Source organism: Myotis yumanensis, unplaced genomic scaffold, assembly GCF_028538775.1.
Source record: "Myotis yumanensis isolate MYYU_CA2020_CCGP unplaced genomic scaffold, mMyoYum1.0.hap1 SCAF_15, whole genome shotgun sequence".
In the NCBI taxonomy this organism is placed as follows: domain Eukaryota; kingdom Metazoa; phylum Chordata; class Mammalia; order Chiroptera; family Vespertilionidae; genus Myotis; species Myotis yumanensis.
In genome coordinates this window covers 25,969,779-25,988,628 of record NW_027223766.1, presented here as the reverse complement: position 1 = coordinate 25,988,628, position 18,850 = coordinate 25,969,779, and the positions used below count along the sequence as shown (strand labels likewise).

General features: G+C 40.1%; 1 protein-coding gene across 1 annotated transcript in view; it reads left to right on the top strand.

Moving 5' to 3' along the window:
* XKR4 (XK related 4) overlaps positions 1-17,338 on the top strand; it is a 289,149-nt gene extending 271,811 nt beyond the window's left edge. Inside the window, 2 exon segments of the mRNA XM_070391865.1 lie at positions 1,272-3,429; positions 9,198-17,338. Of these exon segments, the coding sequence (XP_070247966.1) occupies positions 1,272-2,218 (947 nt within the window). The 3' untranslated portion in view covers positions 2,219-3,429; positions 9,198-17,338.
* The last annotated feature ends 1,512 nt before the right edge of the window (positions 17,339-18,850 follow it).

The window sequence follows — 18,850 nt, the reverse complement described above, 5'->3', positions numbered from 1 at the left end:
CCCAAACCATCTCGCTCCTAGAAGAGGCCAGTGTGTGTTTTTAGTGAGCCCTGTGGACATCTGGACCATCAAGGTGATGTTTCAGACAAGGTAAATGGAGCAACAGTGAAAGGAAGCAACACAAATGATTTTTAAATTTTGGAAACATACTTTGAGAAGGAATACTAACCAAATGGGGCTCGTCAAACAATAAGAGAAGTGGTTGAGGAGTGATTTCTGTAAAATCTTTAATTTATGAAAGATTCAGAGATGAGAGTGAGCAGACATTTCTTCTTCTAAGGGAAAGACAGTAAGGAATACACAAAAGCTGTAGTAGCAAGTGTCAGATTATATGAAGGACAAACTTCACAGCAGGTATCACAAGAAACACTGCCAACGAGGTTCTATGGACTCATTTTCTTATTTTTTTTAATATATTTTTATTGATTTCAGAGAGGAAGGAAGAGGGAGAGAGAGATAGAAACATCAATGATGAGAACCATTGATTGGCTGCCTCCTGCACGCCCCCCACTGGAGATTAAGCCCTCAACCTAGGCATATGCCCTTGACCAGAATTGAACCTGGGACCCTTCAGTCCGCAGGCCAATGCTCTATCCACCGAGCCAAACTGGTTAGGGCTCCTTTTCTTATTCTTAAGTCAACTTTCTTGTTGAGAAGCAGAATGGGAAACCAGCTAGCCCCTCGAGTTTCCTGGGACTGTTCATGCTTTTAGATCACAGATTCTCCCATCCAAGTACTAACCAGGCCCGAACCTGCTTAGCTTCTGAGATCAGACGAGATCGGGTGCGTTCAGGGTGGTATGGCCGTAGACTAGATCACAGATTCTCAAAGCTGACAGGGAGCCTTGGAGATCATCTATTTTATAAATGAGGACACCACTTTAAACAATTGTCCAAAGTCATGCCAGGTAATAAGTGGCAAAGTTGAAACAGCAACCCAATGTTGTTAACCTCCAACCCACGGCTCTATTCCCACTACACAAAACTACCTCCTGAGTCTATGTACACCAAACACATGGAAGTTAAACCCCACCCCATTTCCAAATCCTACATTCCATGATTAGTTCACGACTTCTCCATGTGGTTGGGTCCCCTCGAGGACAGACACTAGGAGCCCCCTCTGAGTGTTTGGCCCAGCTAAAACTCAGAGAAATTACAATCTTTGCTGAGGTCAAAGCTAGCCTGTCTCAAGCCCCCAGCCTGCATGACTATTTCCAGGAGACAACACTGCATCTCACTCTTGACAGAATGTCTTCCTGTTTGCCTTTGTAGGTTTCACAGCGGCAGCCTCCCTGGTGTCTTTGGCTTGGGCCTTGGCCTCATACCAGAAGGCCCTCCGGGACTCCCGAGATGACAAGAAGCCCATCAGCTACATGGCTGTTGTCATCCAGTTCTGCTGGCACTTCTTCACCATCGCTGCCAGGGTCATCACCTTTGCCCTCTTTGCCTCGGTTTTCCAGCTGTACTTTGGGATCTTCATCGTCCTTCACTGGTGCATCATGACCTTCTGGATCGTCCACTGTGAGACAGAATTCTGTATCACTAAATGGGAAGAGATCGTGTTCGACATGGTGGTGGGGATCATCTACATCTTCAGCTGGTTCAACGTCAAGGAAGGCAGGACACGCTGCAGGCTCTTCATTTACTATTTTGTGATCCTTTTGGAAAATACAGCCTTGAGTGCCCTCTGGTACCTCTACAAGGCTCCCCAGATTGCAGATGCATTTGCCATCCCGGCGCTGTGTGTGGTGTTCAGCAGCTTTTTAACGGGCGTGGTTTTTATGCTGATGTATTATGCCTTCTTTCACCCCAATGGACCCAGATTTGGGCAGTCACCAAGTTGTGCTTGTGAGGACCCCGTCGCTGCCTTCACCCTGCCTCCAGAAGTGGCCACGAGCACGCTGCGGTCCATCTCCAACAACCGCAGTGTTGTCAGTGACCGCGACCAGAAATTTGCAGAACGGGATGGGTGTGTACCTGTCTTTCAGGTGAGACCCACAGCCCCATCCACCCCGTCATCGCGCCCACCACGGATTGAAGAATCTGTCATTAAAATTGACCTGTTCAGGAATAGGTACCCAGCGTGGGAGAGACATGTTTTGGACCGAAGCCTCCGAAAGGCCATTTTAGCCTTTGAATGTTCCCCGTCTCCTCCAAGGCTGCAGTACAAAGATGACGCCCTTATTCAGGAGCGGTTGGAGTATGAAACCACTTTATAAAAACAAAAAGACTGGGAGGAGCCACAACTGCCAGATACAGGGTGGTGGCAGGCCTGTGGCAATAATGAAACTCCATCCTAGAGTAGGGAAATGAGCTGTCATGCTTGTAGTCTGATCGTCGTCATGGTTACTGTCTGACCCTCCATCAGCTGACTGCCTGCTGCTGGTCTTCTTTCAAACAGCAGCCCCGACAGTCTCCTGCCGCTGGGAGGACTCCTGGTTGCTACCAACTTCTCCTACACTCACTATCTTTCAGCGCATCCACCGGAGGGTCCTATGAATATGGAAAATGTTGCCTCTGATCCATAGGGTGTTTTGATGAAATTAACTGATCTCTGCATTAAAAATATATTGTCATAACACACATACATGCACACACATACACTAACACACACACAACACCAGTCCTCTGTCAAAATAGCTTAGGTGATTTTTCTTGATGGAAAGCTCTGATTCTCACAGGAATATTAAAACCGGGAGAGAATATATCCCTCAAGACTCCAGAAAAAAAAATAGTACTGCTTAGAAAAGAATTCATAAACCATGCTCATTTGGAAACCAATACATACCATGTGTGAAAAGCCTGTCCAGTGGACAGCAAACTCAAGCGTGTTTACACGTGTATTAGAAGTGAAGGAATGGTTCGTTTTCAGCACATTTCAGGATTGGTTTTTTTAATCTTAAGTTTCCAGTTGAGAACATCTTTAATGACAGAAATCCTATGCAGCACATGTATAGCGTTTGGTAAGACCAAGGAGCTCGCTAACTTAGTGACATAAAGTAAATGGTAATCGTGATTCAGTATTCAATTGCAAAAATTTCATAAATACCGGAAGAGAAAGTGGGAAAAAAGGCAAAATGAGCGTCTGATTTCTCGGCCTGTGCAGCGCACATTGGAACGTAAGAGCAGATTGGCGAGAGAGGACCGGGTTGAAACTGGATGTGTCAGATCTCAGAAGGCGTGGCTCTGCCTGAGCTCGGGTAGGCATGATTCCAGAACACGCCATGCCCCATCTTTCTAGTGCCAAACACCATCCAATCCCAGGATTCACCTGGAAGCCCTGGATAATGGAGATGGAGCGGCATGAGCCCCACAGAAGCGGAAACTAGAATGAACATTCAAGTTCTCCACTGTGTACAGACTCCCCCACCACCACCACCAATTCAAGGTCAAAGTGATGTGTCTTTTAGAGGCTTTGGGACACTTTTTAGTAAGTATGAGCAGACAAATGCAGTGAATATGCTAGAGGAAAACCCTTCTGAACTGGTTGAGGGCTTATCACTAGATCCAGCTAAGGTTTGCATTTGAATCATTTGTAAAGTTGTACTCTTACAACAAGCTTCTGGTTTTAAATACCTCCGTACAGCAAGTAAGCGTTCCCCATTTTCTGTTCCCAGTGTCCTCGGTCATGGTGCTTTTTGTTGCATTAAAAGTGCCAGTCAAACTTTGATAGTATTTTTTTATAATTGGTGCAGAGTGGAATAACTCATGGATTATTTCAATATTTTTGTAATAAAGAAATATAGGGTATATATATAGGCATCATCACCTTTTTTATAGACCTGGAACTGTTTAAAATACTCTAAGCATCACAATTATTTGGGATGTCAGAAACTGGTCCACAAATTCCATCAGTCTGCCTTGGCAGATTGAGAACACTTGTCTTTTGCATAAACAGCCGACTGTGCCATGTCTGTGTCCCCAGGAACCTGGCCAGGGGTGCTGTCAGGATATTAGGTGATGAGAGAATCAGCTTAACTAGAAAGGGCTTGTCAAGACTGGCCATTGTTTTCCAGGAAATCAAAGATGTAAATGGTTACTTTCATCCATCCATTATGACAAACCTGACCACAGTGGAAGATGTCTTAAATTTCCTTCCCTAGTTTATATCAACCCAACTGACATATTAGGCAAGTCTCTAAAAAAGAAAAACAGTCAGTTTAACTTCATTATCCAGTTATTGGGACTGTCCAATTAATTTAAAATAGTCAAGGTCTATAGCCACCACCTGTAATGGGTGTGCCATACAGAGACTGCTGACCCCATGATGACATCCACAGGAAATGATAGAGCACTCAACATAGGGCTTCTTTTGGTACAAGCCCTAAAGCAATGTTTAAAAGTAGACGATTTTTATCAGCAGGCATACTTTCCTATTCTGCAGTGATTTGATCCTCCAAGCAAGATTTCCACTAAAAAAAACAATGATCTTTTGATTGGAGGTGAAAAGATTGCCTAGTCACCAGTAAAGGCCCAGGAAAATACCCCTCTTGTCAGCAATTGGTGAAAACATTCTACCCCCACTGTAGAAGGAAAATATATTGACAAATTCTCCACTTTTATGCAGAACCATGAGTTATTAGCTTTATTTCCAAGACACCTTTTAATTGATGATCTTTGGAAACTGAATTGCTCAGTTGAACTATACCTTTGATTCCATGAGCAAGTAACAGATAACAGTACAACAGTGTTAACACAAATGCCACCGGCTCTATCACTCTTCAAACATGTAAGTCTTACATTATTTCTCAACTGTATCCCCCATTTAACATGTTAAGAGTCGAAATGAGTGCTATGTGAATTTTAAAAAAGATGATGTGCTGTGCTTTGTCTTGGAGGTGAGAATGTAGTCAGGAGGGTGTAAGAAGTTTGAATTTTTCAATAATTTTCCAAATACTGTAAATACTCTGTTATCCAACATACTTGAAGATTATGATGTTTTAGTCGAAAAAATTCTTGTTAAGGAAATGACATCTCCTACATGTGATAAATTACAATTTTTCTCAAGATGATAACAACAAAAATATACTCCCAAGGTAAATCATGATTTAATCTTCCATGACTTAGAAAGCACAGCCATTGGACTGTGTGGTGATGAGAACTCATTAGTTTCTAGACACACGGATAACAGAGAGTGTAAAGTGTTAGGAGTTAAAGAGACATTGTCAATGTACCAAGGAACAGAGTTTGATATTTGTGTTTATATTTTAGTTCTTCCTAAGATTTCGTTTTCAATCTGCCATTAAATCCTCCACAGAGAGTAAGTGAGGAATCACAAGGAAGAAGCCATGGTTAGCATACAAACTGGAAATGCTGGATTTTTCTCTGTGGGCTCCAACGTCCTGTGCAGGAGCTTATTGGATTTCTTGAAGAGGAGGGGTCTGCTCTCAGTACCCACTTTTTGCATAGGACCATACAATTTTCTAAAAGAAAATATTATAAATGTTTTCACCTTCAAAGTAGCATTTTAAAATGAAACCGTAATTAAGATGAAAGAACTTTCAAAGTAGCATTTTAAAATAAAACCATAGTTAATATTAAAAAACATATATATCTTGACCACACAGACTTCAAGTACTTGTGTGGAAGAAAATAATTTTTTTATCTAAGTCAAAATTTGGTCCCCCAAAATGACGATGTCCTTTAAATTCTCTTCGTACATTTGCTTTGTCCTACTTAACTGTGTTCTGTCTAGTCCAATAATATTGACTTTGCAGACAATCAGTTACTATTCATTTATGATAATGCGGTGACCTCAACAAATGAAATAAATTCTTGCTGACATAGCAAAAATATGCAGTTCAAGTACTAGCGAAATATATAAAGGTAACCTGAAGATAAAGTATAATGAAGTATTTATGCTTATTTTCTAAATGCCCACTTTATTTTGATCTATGAATGAATGAAGTGATAGCAATGAGAACTTAAAAGTAAATGGGAAAAATTGACATCTCAATGATGTTTTTTAAAAATATAATCCCATATGTGTGTGTATGTTATAAATCATACACACACACACACACACACAATAGAGTAACAGATGAAAGAGATAAAGTATACGCTCCCTTTTTATGCATATAAATTGGTATGTTACTCACACATGAGCTTTTAGATAAATAAAACTTCTTCCTCCTCATTTTTCAGCATCAACTCAAGCTTGCAGTGCCTGTCTATAAGATAGCAACACACCTATGAACTTCAGCTGCAAGTACCTAGATACAATCTAGCACTTTTAGCTTGAATGAGCTTTATCACTTCTTAAGGATCTCATCCTTTAAGAAGCTGAAAAGAATCGTTTTGAATCATTTCAAAGTTTCTTTCTCTGAACTGATTGAATTGAGCAAAGAAAACCTCTGGTGTCCTTACCAGGGTTGTGTGAGGTGACACATTTGCCTTTAAATGCACCAAATGCCATTGAGCGGAAGGAAATTCTGACACAATGTTTAGACAAAAATCCAGAGATACTTTTTTCTAATGAACCATTTTCTAGACTAAATATGCGCTCCCCTGCATTCTCACACGTCTTTGCCATTAGCCATTACCGTTTCTATATAAAGCTTGGATGAGATGCCTGCTTCTCTGAGGAGAGTTCCTTAAAGCCTTTTTAAAAATAGCTCAGACCGCCTCTCAGAAATATGGCTCAGAGCGTGGCTGAAGTGCATGATGAAAACACAGCAGGCCTGATGTGGCTGATTCTATCACTTCAGTGATGGATGCAGATGAACTCATGTTCATTTATCTTCAGGAATCCAGTGTCACTTTGACAACAATCAAAATGATTGCTTTAGCCAGCTTGTGACTCATAACACCTCCTGCCCTCCCCCTCCCCTGCCCCCCATCTGAAGCTGGAGCATTTCAAAATGGCTAAGGACGGGCCACCTCCCTCCACCATCCACACCCATTTCTAAATCTCTGGCCCTTACCTGGATCAGGCTGTGGAATGACAGTCGTGCTGCACCTCCTCCCTGACTCAGGACTGTCCACGGCAGACTGTCCATGGACAGAGGTCTTGTCCAGATGCTGTGTCAATATGTGTCTGTGTCAACAGCCTCCACAGTATAATTACTCAGCCAAAAGCAAAACTCTGTGGAATGTGGGAGGAATTGTATAAAAACACGATGAGCCATTTAATTTTGCCAATTGTAGCAATTAGGCGAGCTCGCACACAACCTGCTCTCACAGCAGAAAGCCGAGCGGAAGGAGTGGCGAACAGCCATTTGCCCACAGAAATGAGGAGTTCAGAAACTCCCTGGAGTATTTAAGGCAGTGGTTCTCAACCTTCCGGCCCTTTAAATACAGTTTCTCATGTTGTGACCCAACCATAAAATTATTTTCGTTGCTACTTCATAACTGTAATGTTGCTACTGTTATGAATCGTCATGTAAATATCTGATATGCAGGATGGTCTTAGGCGACCCCTGTGAAAGGGCCATTCGACGGCCAAAGGGGTCGCGACCCACAGGTTGAGAACCGCTGATTTAAGGTATCACATTGTTTCACCATCTATTTGGAGTTCTTTTTCTAGATGCTGCAAGGAAAAAAATCAGACTTTTGTTTATCTTGTACCCAGTGATCTAGCCCAGGAATATGAAAAACTTCAGTCAACCTCTGTAGCCTATGTTCTGCTAAATAAGGGATGGGTTAATGTCCCTGAAATGTCTAATCGTTTTGCTAAAATATTTTACTGACAAATAATATACTGACATAATGTGTCAGAAACACTGACTAAATCAAATTTTTCTTTGGTTATTATTTCCTTAGATTTTCTCACAGTTCAGTTCAGGAAGGAAAGAAAAAATATATATTAATTTTTACAGATTCCAAATAATTAAAAGAATTCCTTGGTGAGTCCCATTAGACATCAATAAAGTAGTTGATGGAATAATGGTGTGAGGTCCAAGGCATGATTTCTAGGTTTATGCCCCCATTACCCTGACTGTGACTCATAACACCCCCACCCCCACCCCCGTTTTAGCCATTGCACTAAACAAGAAAAGCATAGTTACCGAAGCAATGTCTGCAGAGCAAAGATGTTTAACAAAAGAGATTAACATCAAAACTAATTAATCAACTTGATAAGCAAGTATTACCAGAACAGTACCAACACAATTTTCTCTTGTGTTATTATTGCAGCCTGTCACCTACTCTGTTATTAGAATTTCGGAAAATGTAAGGTTTCGTGTTTTTATTATACACTTGTCTACAAAATTAAGCTGGTAGCCCCCTTCTCTCTCTATTGCTTGATTTGCATTAAAATGGAAATAATCAAATTCTTATTTCATTAAATGCTACAAATATTAACAAATGGAGATGTTGAGTTTAAGCTAATTGAATCTAACTGTTCTGGTGGCATTCTGGTATCAAATCAACACAATTATTTCAAGTTAATTCATTATCAGTAAGTTCTAAAACAACTCCCAAGTATGCGGAAAATGTAGTTCGGGTTTCTATTATTTTAAGAGATTCCTATGTGATTACAAACCAGTAGAACATGTCTTAATCAACACAGGCATTTCAACCCATTGTGATTCTGGACGATGAGCTCTTGTGTTTGGGTGTGTTAGGTACTGTTGCATTAACTTAGCAACTGACCTTTGACCTGTGGCTTCCAGTGGTCGGCAAACTGCAGCTCGAGAGCCACATGCGGCTCTTTGGCCCCTTGAGTGTGGCTCTTCCTAAGCCTTAGGAGTACCCTAATTAAGTTAATAACAATGTACCTACCTATATAGTTTAAGTTTAAAAAATTTGGCTCTTAGAAATTTCAATCGTTGTACTGTTGATATTTGGCTCTGTTGACTAATGAGTTTGACAACCACTGATAGCCCTCTGGAAGTTTTTATTCTGTTTAAGTTGAGAGCAATCGCACATGTCCTGTAAGCAAAGGATGTCTGTCAGCTAGTCAGATAATTGTCATTTTATCTCCTTCTTTCAAAGAACTAAAATAGTTGACTTCTTTTATTAACCCTTCTAATGTATTGTACATAGAAAGGGAAACAGATCTCTGGCGTATGTTGCGAAAGCCCGGGGGTGCAACATTTTCCTTGGTCTGAATCAGAAGCTTGGTGTTGTGTGAAAAGAAAGAAACCGCTCCTGCCCCGAGAAAGGGGAAGGGGGCAAGCCAGCCACATGCAGACAGCAAGCCTCCCTGTCACAAGCTGCATATTGCTGATGCCATCGATTCCCTTCTTTTTCTTACAGAACCGTCTGGGAACTTGTCAAGCTTTACTGAAGGTGATTTGCGTTCATTCATTCAACAGACCCTTGAATCTTGCACATTCTTGACTTGTAATATGGTAGCCAAGCCACTGCAAGGGAAAATTAATCAGTTAGTGGGAAGGAGCCCTGCGCTCTGTGCTGTGTGGTGATGTGCCCGGCCGGCCAAAGAGAAAGACCCCGGTGAAGTAGAGCACTTGGGAATTTCTGCTACTGCTTCCTCATCATTCATGCTATGAATATTCACCCACTTCATTTGCTTTTGCCAGTAAGCACTGCTTTGAAAAAAAAGAAAAAGGAAAAAAAAAGATTCAATGGATTCCTGGGGCCTTGCATAACTCAGAAAATTGGTACTGGGTCAGAGGGACTCACTTTCAATGAATACAAATCTACTTGTGTTTGAAAATGGAAAAAAAAAATTGATATTGTCACCTGTTTCATGATTGATCTGTCTGGGTATAGCTGCTGCCCTTACTTCATTTCTTGGAAGTGCCGTTGTCAGCATTGTAATAACAAATTTATACAAATCAAATTTATAATTCAATTTCAGAGGTAAAATCTGCATGGCTGTCGCTATTGAATAATTTGATTCCTGCCTTGCTAGGTGGTGACACTGCCAGTTTCAAACGGAGATGCATTTGTATGTGGAACTGGCTCTCCTGTTGCTTAGACCCTGGCAAAACCTTGGTTGTGACTCTAAAATCCCCGATCTCACATTCTCAGTTCCCGTATACGTAAACGGATCGTCTCCTAATTTAAAACCGTGCTTCTTTTCCACTTGCTTCTCTGTTTTGAAAGAACGCTTTGAGCTGCAGGGTAAGAATGAATCGAGTTCACGTTATAGTTTCAGAGTCTGCAACCAAGTCAGGCATCTATACAGTGTTATGTTTTCTGTCTAAATGCCTTCATATAAGAATTTTAGGAGTTAACCATAAACGAATGAGTAAAAGTCATGCGATTTATCCAACAAGCAACCTAAACGGGAAAAAAAATAAGAAAAAGAAGCAGGGGTCATTTTCCTTGTGTTTCAAAGATGTTTCTCCTGAGCAATAGTCCCCGTTTTAGGCGCCAGTGTCATGCTGCGTCCCCTCCCCTGGCAAGTCATTTTCAGAAGTGAAATTTAATGGTAATAAAAGTGGCCTGCCACCATGTGACTAATTTGCAGTGTCAAGGCAGTGGAAACCAACATGTGGAAGAAAATTATTAATTTCCTGAACTCCAAAGCCAAAGTAGGCACAAAAGGTACTCTAATCTACCATGAGTTGGTTGTCTGTGGAGACACAGGAGCAATAAACCGTTCTCTTCCATAAGGCTTCTGAGTAAGCGTGCCTCTGAGTAGTGTTAGGACAGAAGGTTTCTATTCATGTAGAGGTCGGAGCGTGGAGATTGAAGAGGAAACCCGTCAGTGGGTCGTCAGGAATACTTGCCTTCTTCTAGAGCAGAGGTTCAAGGTGGCACTGCCATTTAATAACCATGAGAGCAGATGTGTCTGTTTATGAAAGGCCAAAGCATGACTGCAGTGGGAAGAGAGAGGAGATGCCATGGTTGCCTGTCTGAGCCTAACTCTGTCCTTAAGGAAACTGTCCCCCATGACAATTCTCCTTGGACACTGCAGCTGCCAACAGCTTCTGGTGGGTTATAAGATGCGATCGGTTAAGGTCTTGTAAGTACTTTTGCTTGCAGGACATGATCCATCGAATTATCCCTCATTTTAACCACCGTGAGATTCAGGGTCACCATGGCCTGGCTCATTATCCCATTGTCAATAGTTCATGACATCACACGGACCTCTGTGTTCACATTCACTAAACCTGGCTTGCACATATTAACTGACTCGTTTAAACGTATTTGGGTCTTGATTCTGCCATCAGCTAGTCTGTGCATCGATCCCCACATTGGAAAAATAATTCTTGTGAGAATGATTTTTAAAATAATGGAAGGGGGAAAAAACAATTTTTCAATGTAGACAAAATTACTAGACCATTGATAGCCCTAAAGCTCTGGTTGTTCCTCATGATTAAGTTTCTTGTCATTGGGGGCTTTTAACATCTGAATTTTCCAGATGGTTGCTAAGCCATCTTCACTAAACTGAAGTGGACACTATGGTGTTATTAAAAAACAAAGACTGTCCACATGAATGCAAATCTCCCAATAGAGATGAAGCATTAGGTCACTCAAGGAGTAAATTTGGTCTTTGTGATGTCAAACATCTGGATATTTGGGAAAATCTAGATGTTTGAATCACAGTTTTTCATCTGGTTGTCTGGTGTTGCCTAGAGAGACAGAAAATGCTCAGGTGTTGTAGGCATTGGAGTTTAACTTTCTTGTGCAGTAATCTACTGCTGGTGATATTCTGCTGCTAAATAAAAACTCTTTGTTGTGCAAAGAGAAGTAAATAGTGCAGAGAAATGCTATTTGATTCTTATTTACTTTCAACAAACACATGAATGAAGAGGTTTGGGAGGCTGTATTCACACGTGATTGCACCACAGGGCGGCTTCCGACACTCGGCCCTTCCTGGCAAGGAACCTTTTCATTCAGCCCTTTTCCATCTTCCATTATTTTGTAGTTACCCCTCTGCTCTTCACATAAGGTTAATCATTCACAATGTTTGACAGAATTGTTCAAGGGAATACAAATTTGTTAACTTTTATCCTTCAAATGGGAGTTTTAATTTTAAGTATTTCTTATATCTTTAGGCATAGAATAGTTTGAACTGCTTGATGCAGTTACTTCATGGTGAATTTTATAGTATCGATAGAAGTAAAATATTTTTTTTCCCCAAATTAAAAAAAAAATACTTTTTTTTTCTTGTGGCTTGGTTGGTCGATGTCATTCTGATTGCCAAAGACCAACTGGTTATTGCATATTAGAATATTGGTGTTTTCTTTACAGTCACCATTAAAAGAAAAAAAATGGTATCAAAGAGAAATTGATTTTCCAGAAAGGATGCTTGAGCTATTCATACAACTCTTATAGTTATGATTCTTTGTGGACATTTCTTCCTTGTTTCCTCAGATTTGGCTCTGGATTGGTGAGCATGTGTATTTCCTCAAATTGTGTGCTTACCTTACTTACTGTTCTGAAGCTGGGCAGAGAAACAGGCAAGCAATTCAGCCCAATTTTCTTTGAAGTGTGTTTATGTTGTAAAACTTTCCCCAAGGCGTTGACAACAAGCAGGCACACGGACCACTGGGAGGGACTGAGCTATGCAAAGATCATGAGGGGATTGCCAGGGAAAATCAAAATGTTTGTAGGTTCTTAGAAAGTGTTTTGGTTGTGTCAAATCCTACACTTAGTGCCAACTTAGAACGACTTCATGGGGTAGGCAGTTCCCTTCCTCACTGAGTCCCTCCTGCCATCAGATGCAGAAGTTTCCCGGAAATCAAGTGGCCACTCCACTTTGCGTACCGAAGGGCCCCAGCTACTGGTGTCATGGCTCTGTGCGAACTGTGTTTTGTAAATTCTCCTTTGGGGGCAGGTCTGTTTGCTAGTCACACACCCTTCAAAGCCTCCAGGATGACAAAGCTGCTACCCAACTTAGCTTTGCTTTGCTTTTTCCTTGCGATTTTTACTTCACTGCATCCCTTTCCAAATCATTTGTGCCTTCGTGTTATTGACAGGATGTTTAGTTCAATGTTTAGGTGAATTGGCAACAGAGAGGCGATGAGTTGGCAACTACAAAAACCGGAGACATTTTTTTCCAGTTATCTCTTATGTGGTAACTGAATGGAATTTATGGTTTAACAGAAAACTGAAAGTCCCTGTGTTGAAAATAATTACTGTTTTATTTTACTTTTTTTTTTTATTTGAAAGAGAGAGGAAGGGAGAGAGAGAGAAAAAAAAAACATCAATGTGAGAGTGAAACATCCATCAGTTGCCTCCCTCACGCACCCAGACTGGGGATTGAACCTGCAACCTGGGGATGTGCTCTGACCAGAAATCGAACCCACAACCCTCCAGTGAAAGGAACAACACTCCAACCAACTGAGCCACACCAGCCAGGACATGTAATGGCTGTTTTAAATATGCTTAAATATATTCTATGACATGGTATCCTTTTACACTCTGGAATAGGTTCCTTTCTGGAGGGCAGGGCATGGAGGGGCTTGGTCTGGTGACGGAAGCATAGGGTCTGGGGGTCTGAGCACTCGTGTCCTCATCCTTGGTTGGTCATTTTAGCCTCAGAAACTCACATCCCACCTCATTTTCCCATTTTTCCATGCGTAAAAAGAGAGAATATTTATCTACCTACCTCATAAGGGTGTTGTGAAGAATACTTAGAGTTCTCAAAGTGCTTTGACCCTTGATAACTAGTATTAGCACAAAGGAGAACTGTGCACACCTGGGAACAGGCTGTAGTGGAAGAGGTGAGGCAGCTTAGGAGCACAACAGCAATAACTCGCCAAGCAAAGAATACCATCATTCTTCATCACTTAGTGAACGCGGGGATTTTTCCTTCAAAGGTCTATGTACAAGTCTTTTCAATTATCAGCTTTTTAACGAGAAAATTAACTCCTTTCATACAGAGAAGCTTCGTAGAGAACGACAGTCTTCCTCTGAGCCAAACTGAATTTTACAAAACATTTCATTAAATGTGTCCAGAAAACTGGGCTCCTTCTGAGACCTAAGGAGTCTGCATGCCTGATCCCACGCTACATTTTCCAGGATGCGTGCGTGATACTCTGGTTCAATACTAATGATTGCCACGTGGTGGTCTGGAACCCGCTGTCAGGAGGGGAAAATTTTAATAGATAGTATTCAAATTAGATTTGTGCGTTGTTTACAGTGAGATTCTCTTTCATCCCTAAGGTGACATGTCTCTCCCTTTACAACCCTTTAAGAGTGTAAAGCCTTATTTCTGCCTGGAACTCCTGAGTTGATGCATTTTCCAGATTATAAATATTTTAAATATTTCAGAGAAGTGTTTACACAGGGCTTCAGCTTCACATTGATACACATATGTACTTGCACGGACGTAGATGGGAATAACATTAAAGGACAAAGGGTGGGAAAACCACCACAAACACCATCCTAGACAACTTCCTCCCAAAGTTCCATGTTTTCTTTTTACCTAAGCGTGTGCTAAATAACATGATTTGTCCATATTGAGTCATGGAGGTGATATTCTAAAGTAAAAACACACCCAGGGACTATACTAACAACACAGATAATGTTTTAATGCTGTGACTTCATGGAGCAAAGTTGTGCATAAGTATTGTCATTGTGCCCTTACTTAATAATTATATTCCTTTGCAAAACAAATTTGCAGGCTCTTGGAAATACAAAATAAGGTTTCAGAAAGTTTATCTCAATAAGAGGGTTAAAAAATCACGTTGCACCTGGAGCTGACACCACATCCACGTTCAACAATCTTCTGATTCCAAAATTCAGTTGCCAGTGGTAGGTCAAAGGCTTAACATTTCAGATTGCTCACACATTTCCCATGCATGGTATTAAGCTTTCTGAAGCATGAATTTAACCCAAGCAATTATCTGATCCATTAACAAAAATTTGTGTCACTACACCAGACTTAGATAAATATTCTTTTTTCTAGACTCCAAAAATGAGTATAGAAGTGAGTCAAAATAATGTGGGCTTCTTTTCCCCCCAGGTACCATCATCAACACTTTTTCAACCAAAAGTGCAGCCGAATATCCTTTGCTACAAAGGGAAATATCCATGTCTTTCCTTTGTTTTTACACAAGAAAACCGAAATTGACTAGACGTGAGGGCCTGGAAATAAGAACAGGTGTGGCAGCTTTTCAGGTGGACTGGCTCGGGTGAGAGAAGGGCAGTGGGGAGAATGTGTCATTGGGAGATTTTTCCATCAGGGCGCAAAACAGAATCTAACAGTGTGAGAGCTGGACAATTCTTTGAAATGGTAGAATCTCAATTCTAGAGGAAAAAACAGGGGGATACAACATGTTATTAGATATAAGCTATACATCTAATTCCTGGGGAAAAGGACGTTTGAATGCCCCATACATTTTATTCCTTTTAAGGCTTTTCAGCCCACATGAAAATTTCCAGAGTCTTGCCTGAAAACCAGAGACTCCTGAAAACGATTTTTTAGCAAAGATAAATGTGATTATACTGCTATGGACCAGCCATTATGTAAATCATCACGTGTGATGCTTTTTTAGATGTTGCTATCAACTTTCATGGCTACTTCCAGTTAACATTCTATCCCTAAACAAGTGGTAAAAACACAGGAAAAAGTCTCATTTGCTCAAAACAGAATGTTTTCCAACTTCTTTATATCCATATTGCTGTCATAAAACTCCTTTCCTGAGGGTAGGAGATAGCTGAAAGACGAAGCTTTTGGTCGATTGCTCATGGACGCTCTCACCTGATGCCTCACTTTAGTGAAGGGGGCAAACAGCAGAGAGAGACCCTTGGGTGGAGAACTTTGCCGCTGCCAAATTGTTTCTGCTATTCTTTTCAGTTCCCAGATGAGATGATGATGAATATGCAAATTGGGTTTTTCCCTTTCTCAGAACAAGGAGGGTAACCAATGAGCCAGCGTCCCTCCCACTTTGAAACCAAATAGTGCATTGAATTTAGGGCTAAGACAAAACTATTTTAAACGCAAGAGCAAAAATTGTCCTTCCTATGGATACTGTTCTCGATTTTTATTAAATTCTTCTTGCAGTTTAGACCAGAAATTTCTAGGAATGGTAGCTAATGCCACTTTGTTATAGCTCCAATGCAGAAATGGTGAAAACATGAGCTGCAAACAAAATCACTGGGGATACAGACTTCCTTTGTACTGACCAAGCAAATTGGAAACAAATATCGCTATCACTAATGTTCTGGTTTAATTAATAACATCTGATAGGAAAATAGAAGCATTTATACCACAGCACCGTATAAACCTGCTTTCAAATGACAAGGATTTTTGCTACTGATGTTTGTCCTTCATTCTCCAGTTATTTTAAGTAAATAAGTTTCACATCTAACTACCTCAGCTCGTGTTGTTTAATTTAGAAACATGAAATCATGCACTTTGTAACCAACAAGTTTTTCATTTAAAGTTCCAAAAGGATACTCGGTGCAAAGCAATTTTCAAAAATGTATGTATGACCTAAGCAACTCAACCTCAGGAGGTGCACTTCATTCTGTCTGTTTGTTTCCGTTGGATTGGGGGTAAAGAAAATCCTCATTTCCACTCCACACACCAAGAGAAGCTGCTCTATATTTGCTTAATTTGCCTTAAACATATTGTGCTCCTTTCCCTGTTCAATTTTTCTTTTTTCATTTGAAACCTATCTCTGAAAAAGAAACTGTAACAGGTGGCAGATGAACCGCAGACCTAAGAGAATGGACCGGTCGTTTCTCAGTTCCCTGTTGTCAGCTCTCTGCATGACATCCTGATTGCCATTCCTGTGCTCCTCTCTTCCCCGGGACCATTACAGAAATCAGGTCCGAGAGACCGTGTGTGTGCGCGCGCGCGCGCGCGCGCGTGTGTGTGTGTGTGTGTGTGTGTGTGTGTGTTTAGGAACCGTGTGACATTCCCCCCACTACAAGCACAGTGCCTGGACCCGAAGGACAACCTTGGCAGCTCTTGTGCTTTTACTTTGTGAACATTGTACAAATGTATTTGGCCTTTTATTCCAAATGAAGACTTAAACTAGTTACTAATTTTTTTTTTCCTTCCTGTAAATATATATATTTAAACTCCATGTATCCAAGCATCCCTTTAGCATTCAGATTATAAGAGTGTCTTCATTGGCCGGAGGCCGCTGCCCCGGGCCGCGGTCCCATGTGCTCTAGTTGAAAGCACAGTGTGTGGAGTATTTGATGTTCTGCAGTACCATCGTTCTTTTGGTCTGTTAAGTAAGTTGCAATTCGTGATGAAATGAAGTGGAAAGTAGTGCTTCATGATGAACAAGTTTCCTTGGTTACATGATTTTTCTTGTAAAACTTTTCAAAAAGAAGAAAAAAACTTGAAATTTTATATATTTGGATTTTGTAGATTTTTTTTATTTTATTGCAACACAAAGTACCAAAATCATTAAATAAAGTACACTGTGGTCATTTTAACAGAAGTCTGAGTTCTTCATTCTCCCTAAGTTTAGGAAGAGAGCAGGGCATTGTGGGGGTAAGATGGGAAGATGGGAGGAGAAAGCCATATCATAGGCATGGTCTCAAGACAATGTGATTGAAACCTTGAAATTAATAGAGCTGAGATCTGTCAAGTCGGAAATAAATTTAAATTATATAGATTTCTAGGATATGTTTCATTTATTTTATTTCTGAAAAGTGTCAAGAATGTCTCTAGAACCACTATTAAAACAAAGAGATGTTTCAGATCGCAAAGAGAATTAAAAATACAAGTAATTTGTTTAAACATTAATAAAAGGAAAAAATGTCAGTGAAAACAAGCACTATTTCAAAAAAATGATGTGTCTAAGTGCCTGATTTTTCTACAAAAATGCTTTATGTAACTGTTTTTTCTTAAAATAATTTTTTGTTGTTGTTGTCCTACTGGTTTTTAAAAGCCTTCCTTTATAAAATGTTAAAAGGAACCCATAACATGAGCTCTGTCTATATATATGTACAAACTACTTTGGATAACAAATAGAAACAGATGAAGAAAGCTATTGGAACAAAGAAATGAAATTTTTTTAAAAGAATGTACTTGTTTCTTTTTTTAGAGAAATTTATTAGAGTTTCCCTTTTTTTCTGACTATAATAGTAACACTTGCTAAATGTAAAAATATTTGAAGCTCACCATTTTAATGTGCTTCTTTTCAGTCCTTTTTGTAAGCATTTATATTTTTGACATTATGGTTTTAACGATTTTTAAAAAATTACAAGCATTGATAGGCATGTTATCGGGGTTATAAATATTAATAAAACACTTTTTTTATTCCTGAAAGAATACAGACAAGTAGGGAAATGAGTCCAGGAACACTAATTATTATAGTATTTGGTGGTAAAAGCAAAAGTAGAGATCTATGCAGTCTATTCTGGGAACATCTAACATAGCCTGGAAGAGTGTGGGTGCCGGACGGGGCCACACCATGGAGGGAGCCTCAGTCTTAAAACAAGTGGATAAAACAGAGTCCTCACCCCACCCTGGATGAACCAAAGACATGAACAAAACATAAATTTATACTGTGTTGAGCTACTGATATTTTGTGGTATTTGTTACAGCAGGTAACCTTTCCTGACTTTGCAAGGAGCATTTCAGGGACCAATGATGGTACAATTAGCTGAAGAAGGAGTGTAATTAGACTACTCTCTACCTGCGATTCAAAAATTAGTAAAAAAAGAAATGGCCCTTTGTCTATATTCTCACATGTTCTCTACAATGAGTGGGTATTGTTATTGTAATCTGAAAACAAATAAAATGTGTATTTAAGGGGAAATATTTTTAAAAGAAAACCACACCATATCCCTGAATTAGAAAACTTAATTTGGTAAGGAATGTAATTTGCCCATAAGTGATCTGGAAACATAATACAACTCCAAACAAAGCCACAAAGATGTTTTATAAAACTTAACAAAATGATTATAAAGTTTATAGAAAGAATTAAAATATTAGAATAACCAAGCATTTTGTTTTCAAGTAAAAGTATTGACAGAATTTTGCCTTCCCAGGCTATTATAAGGGTACACTGCCAGCACAA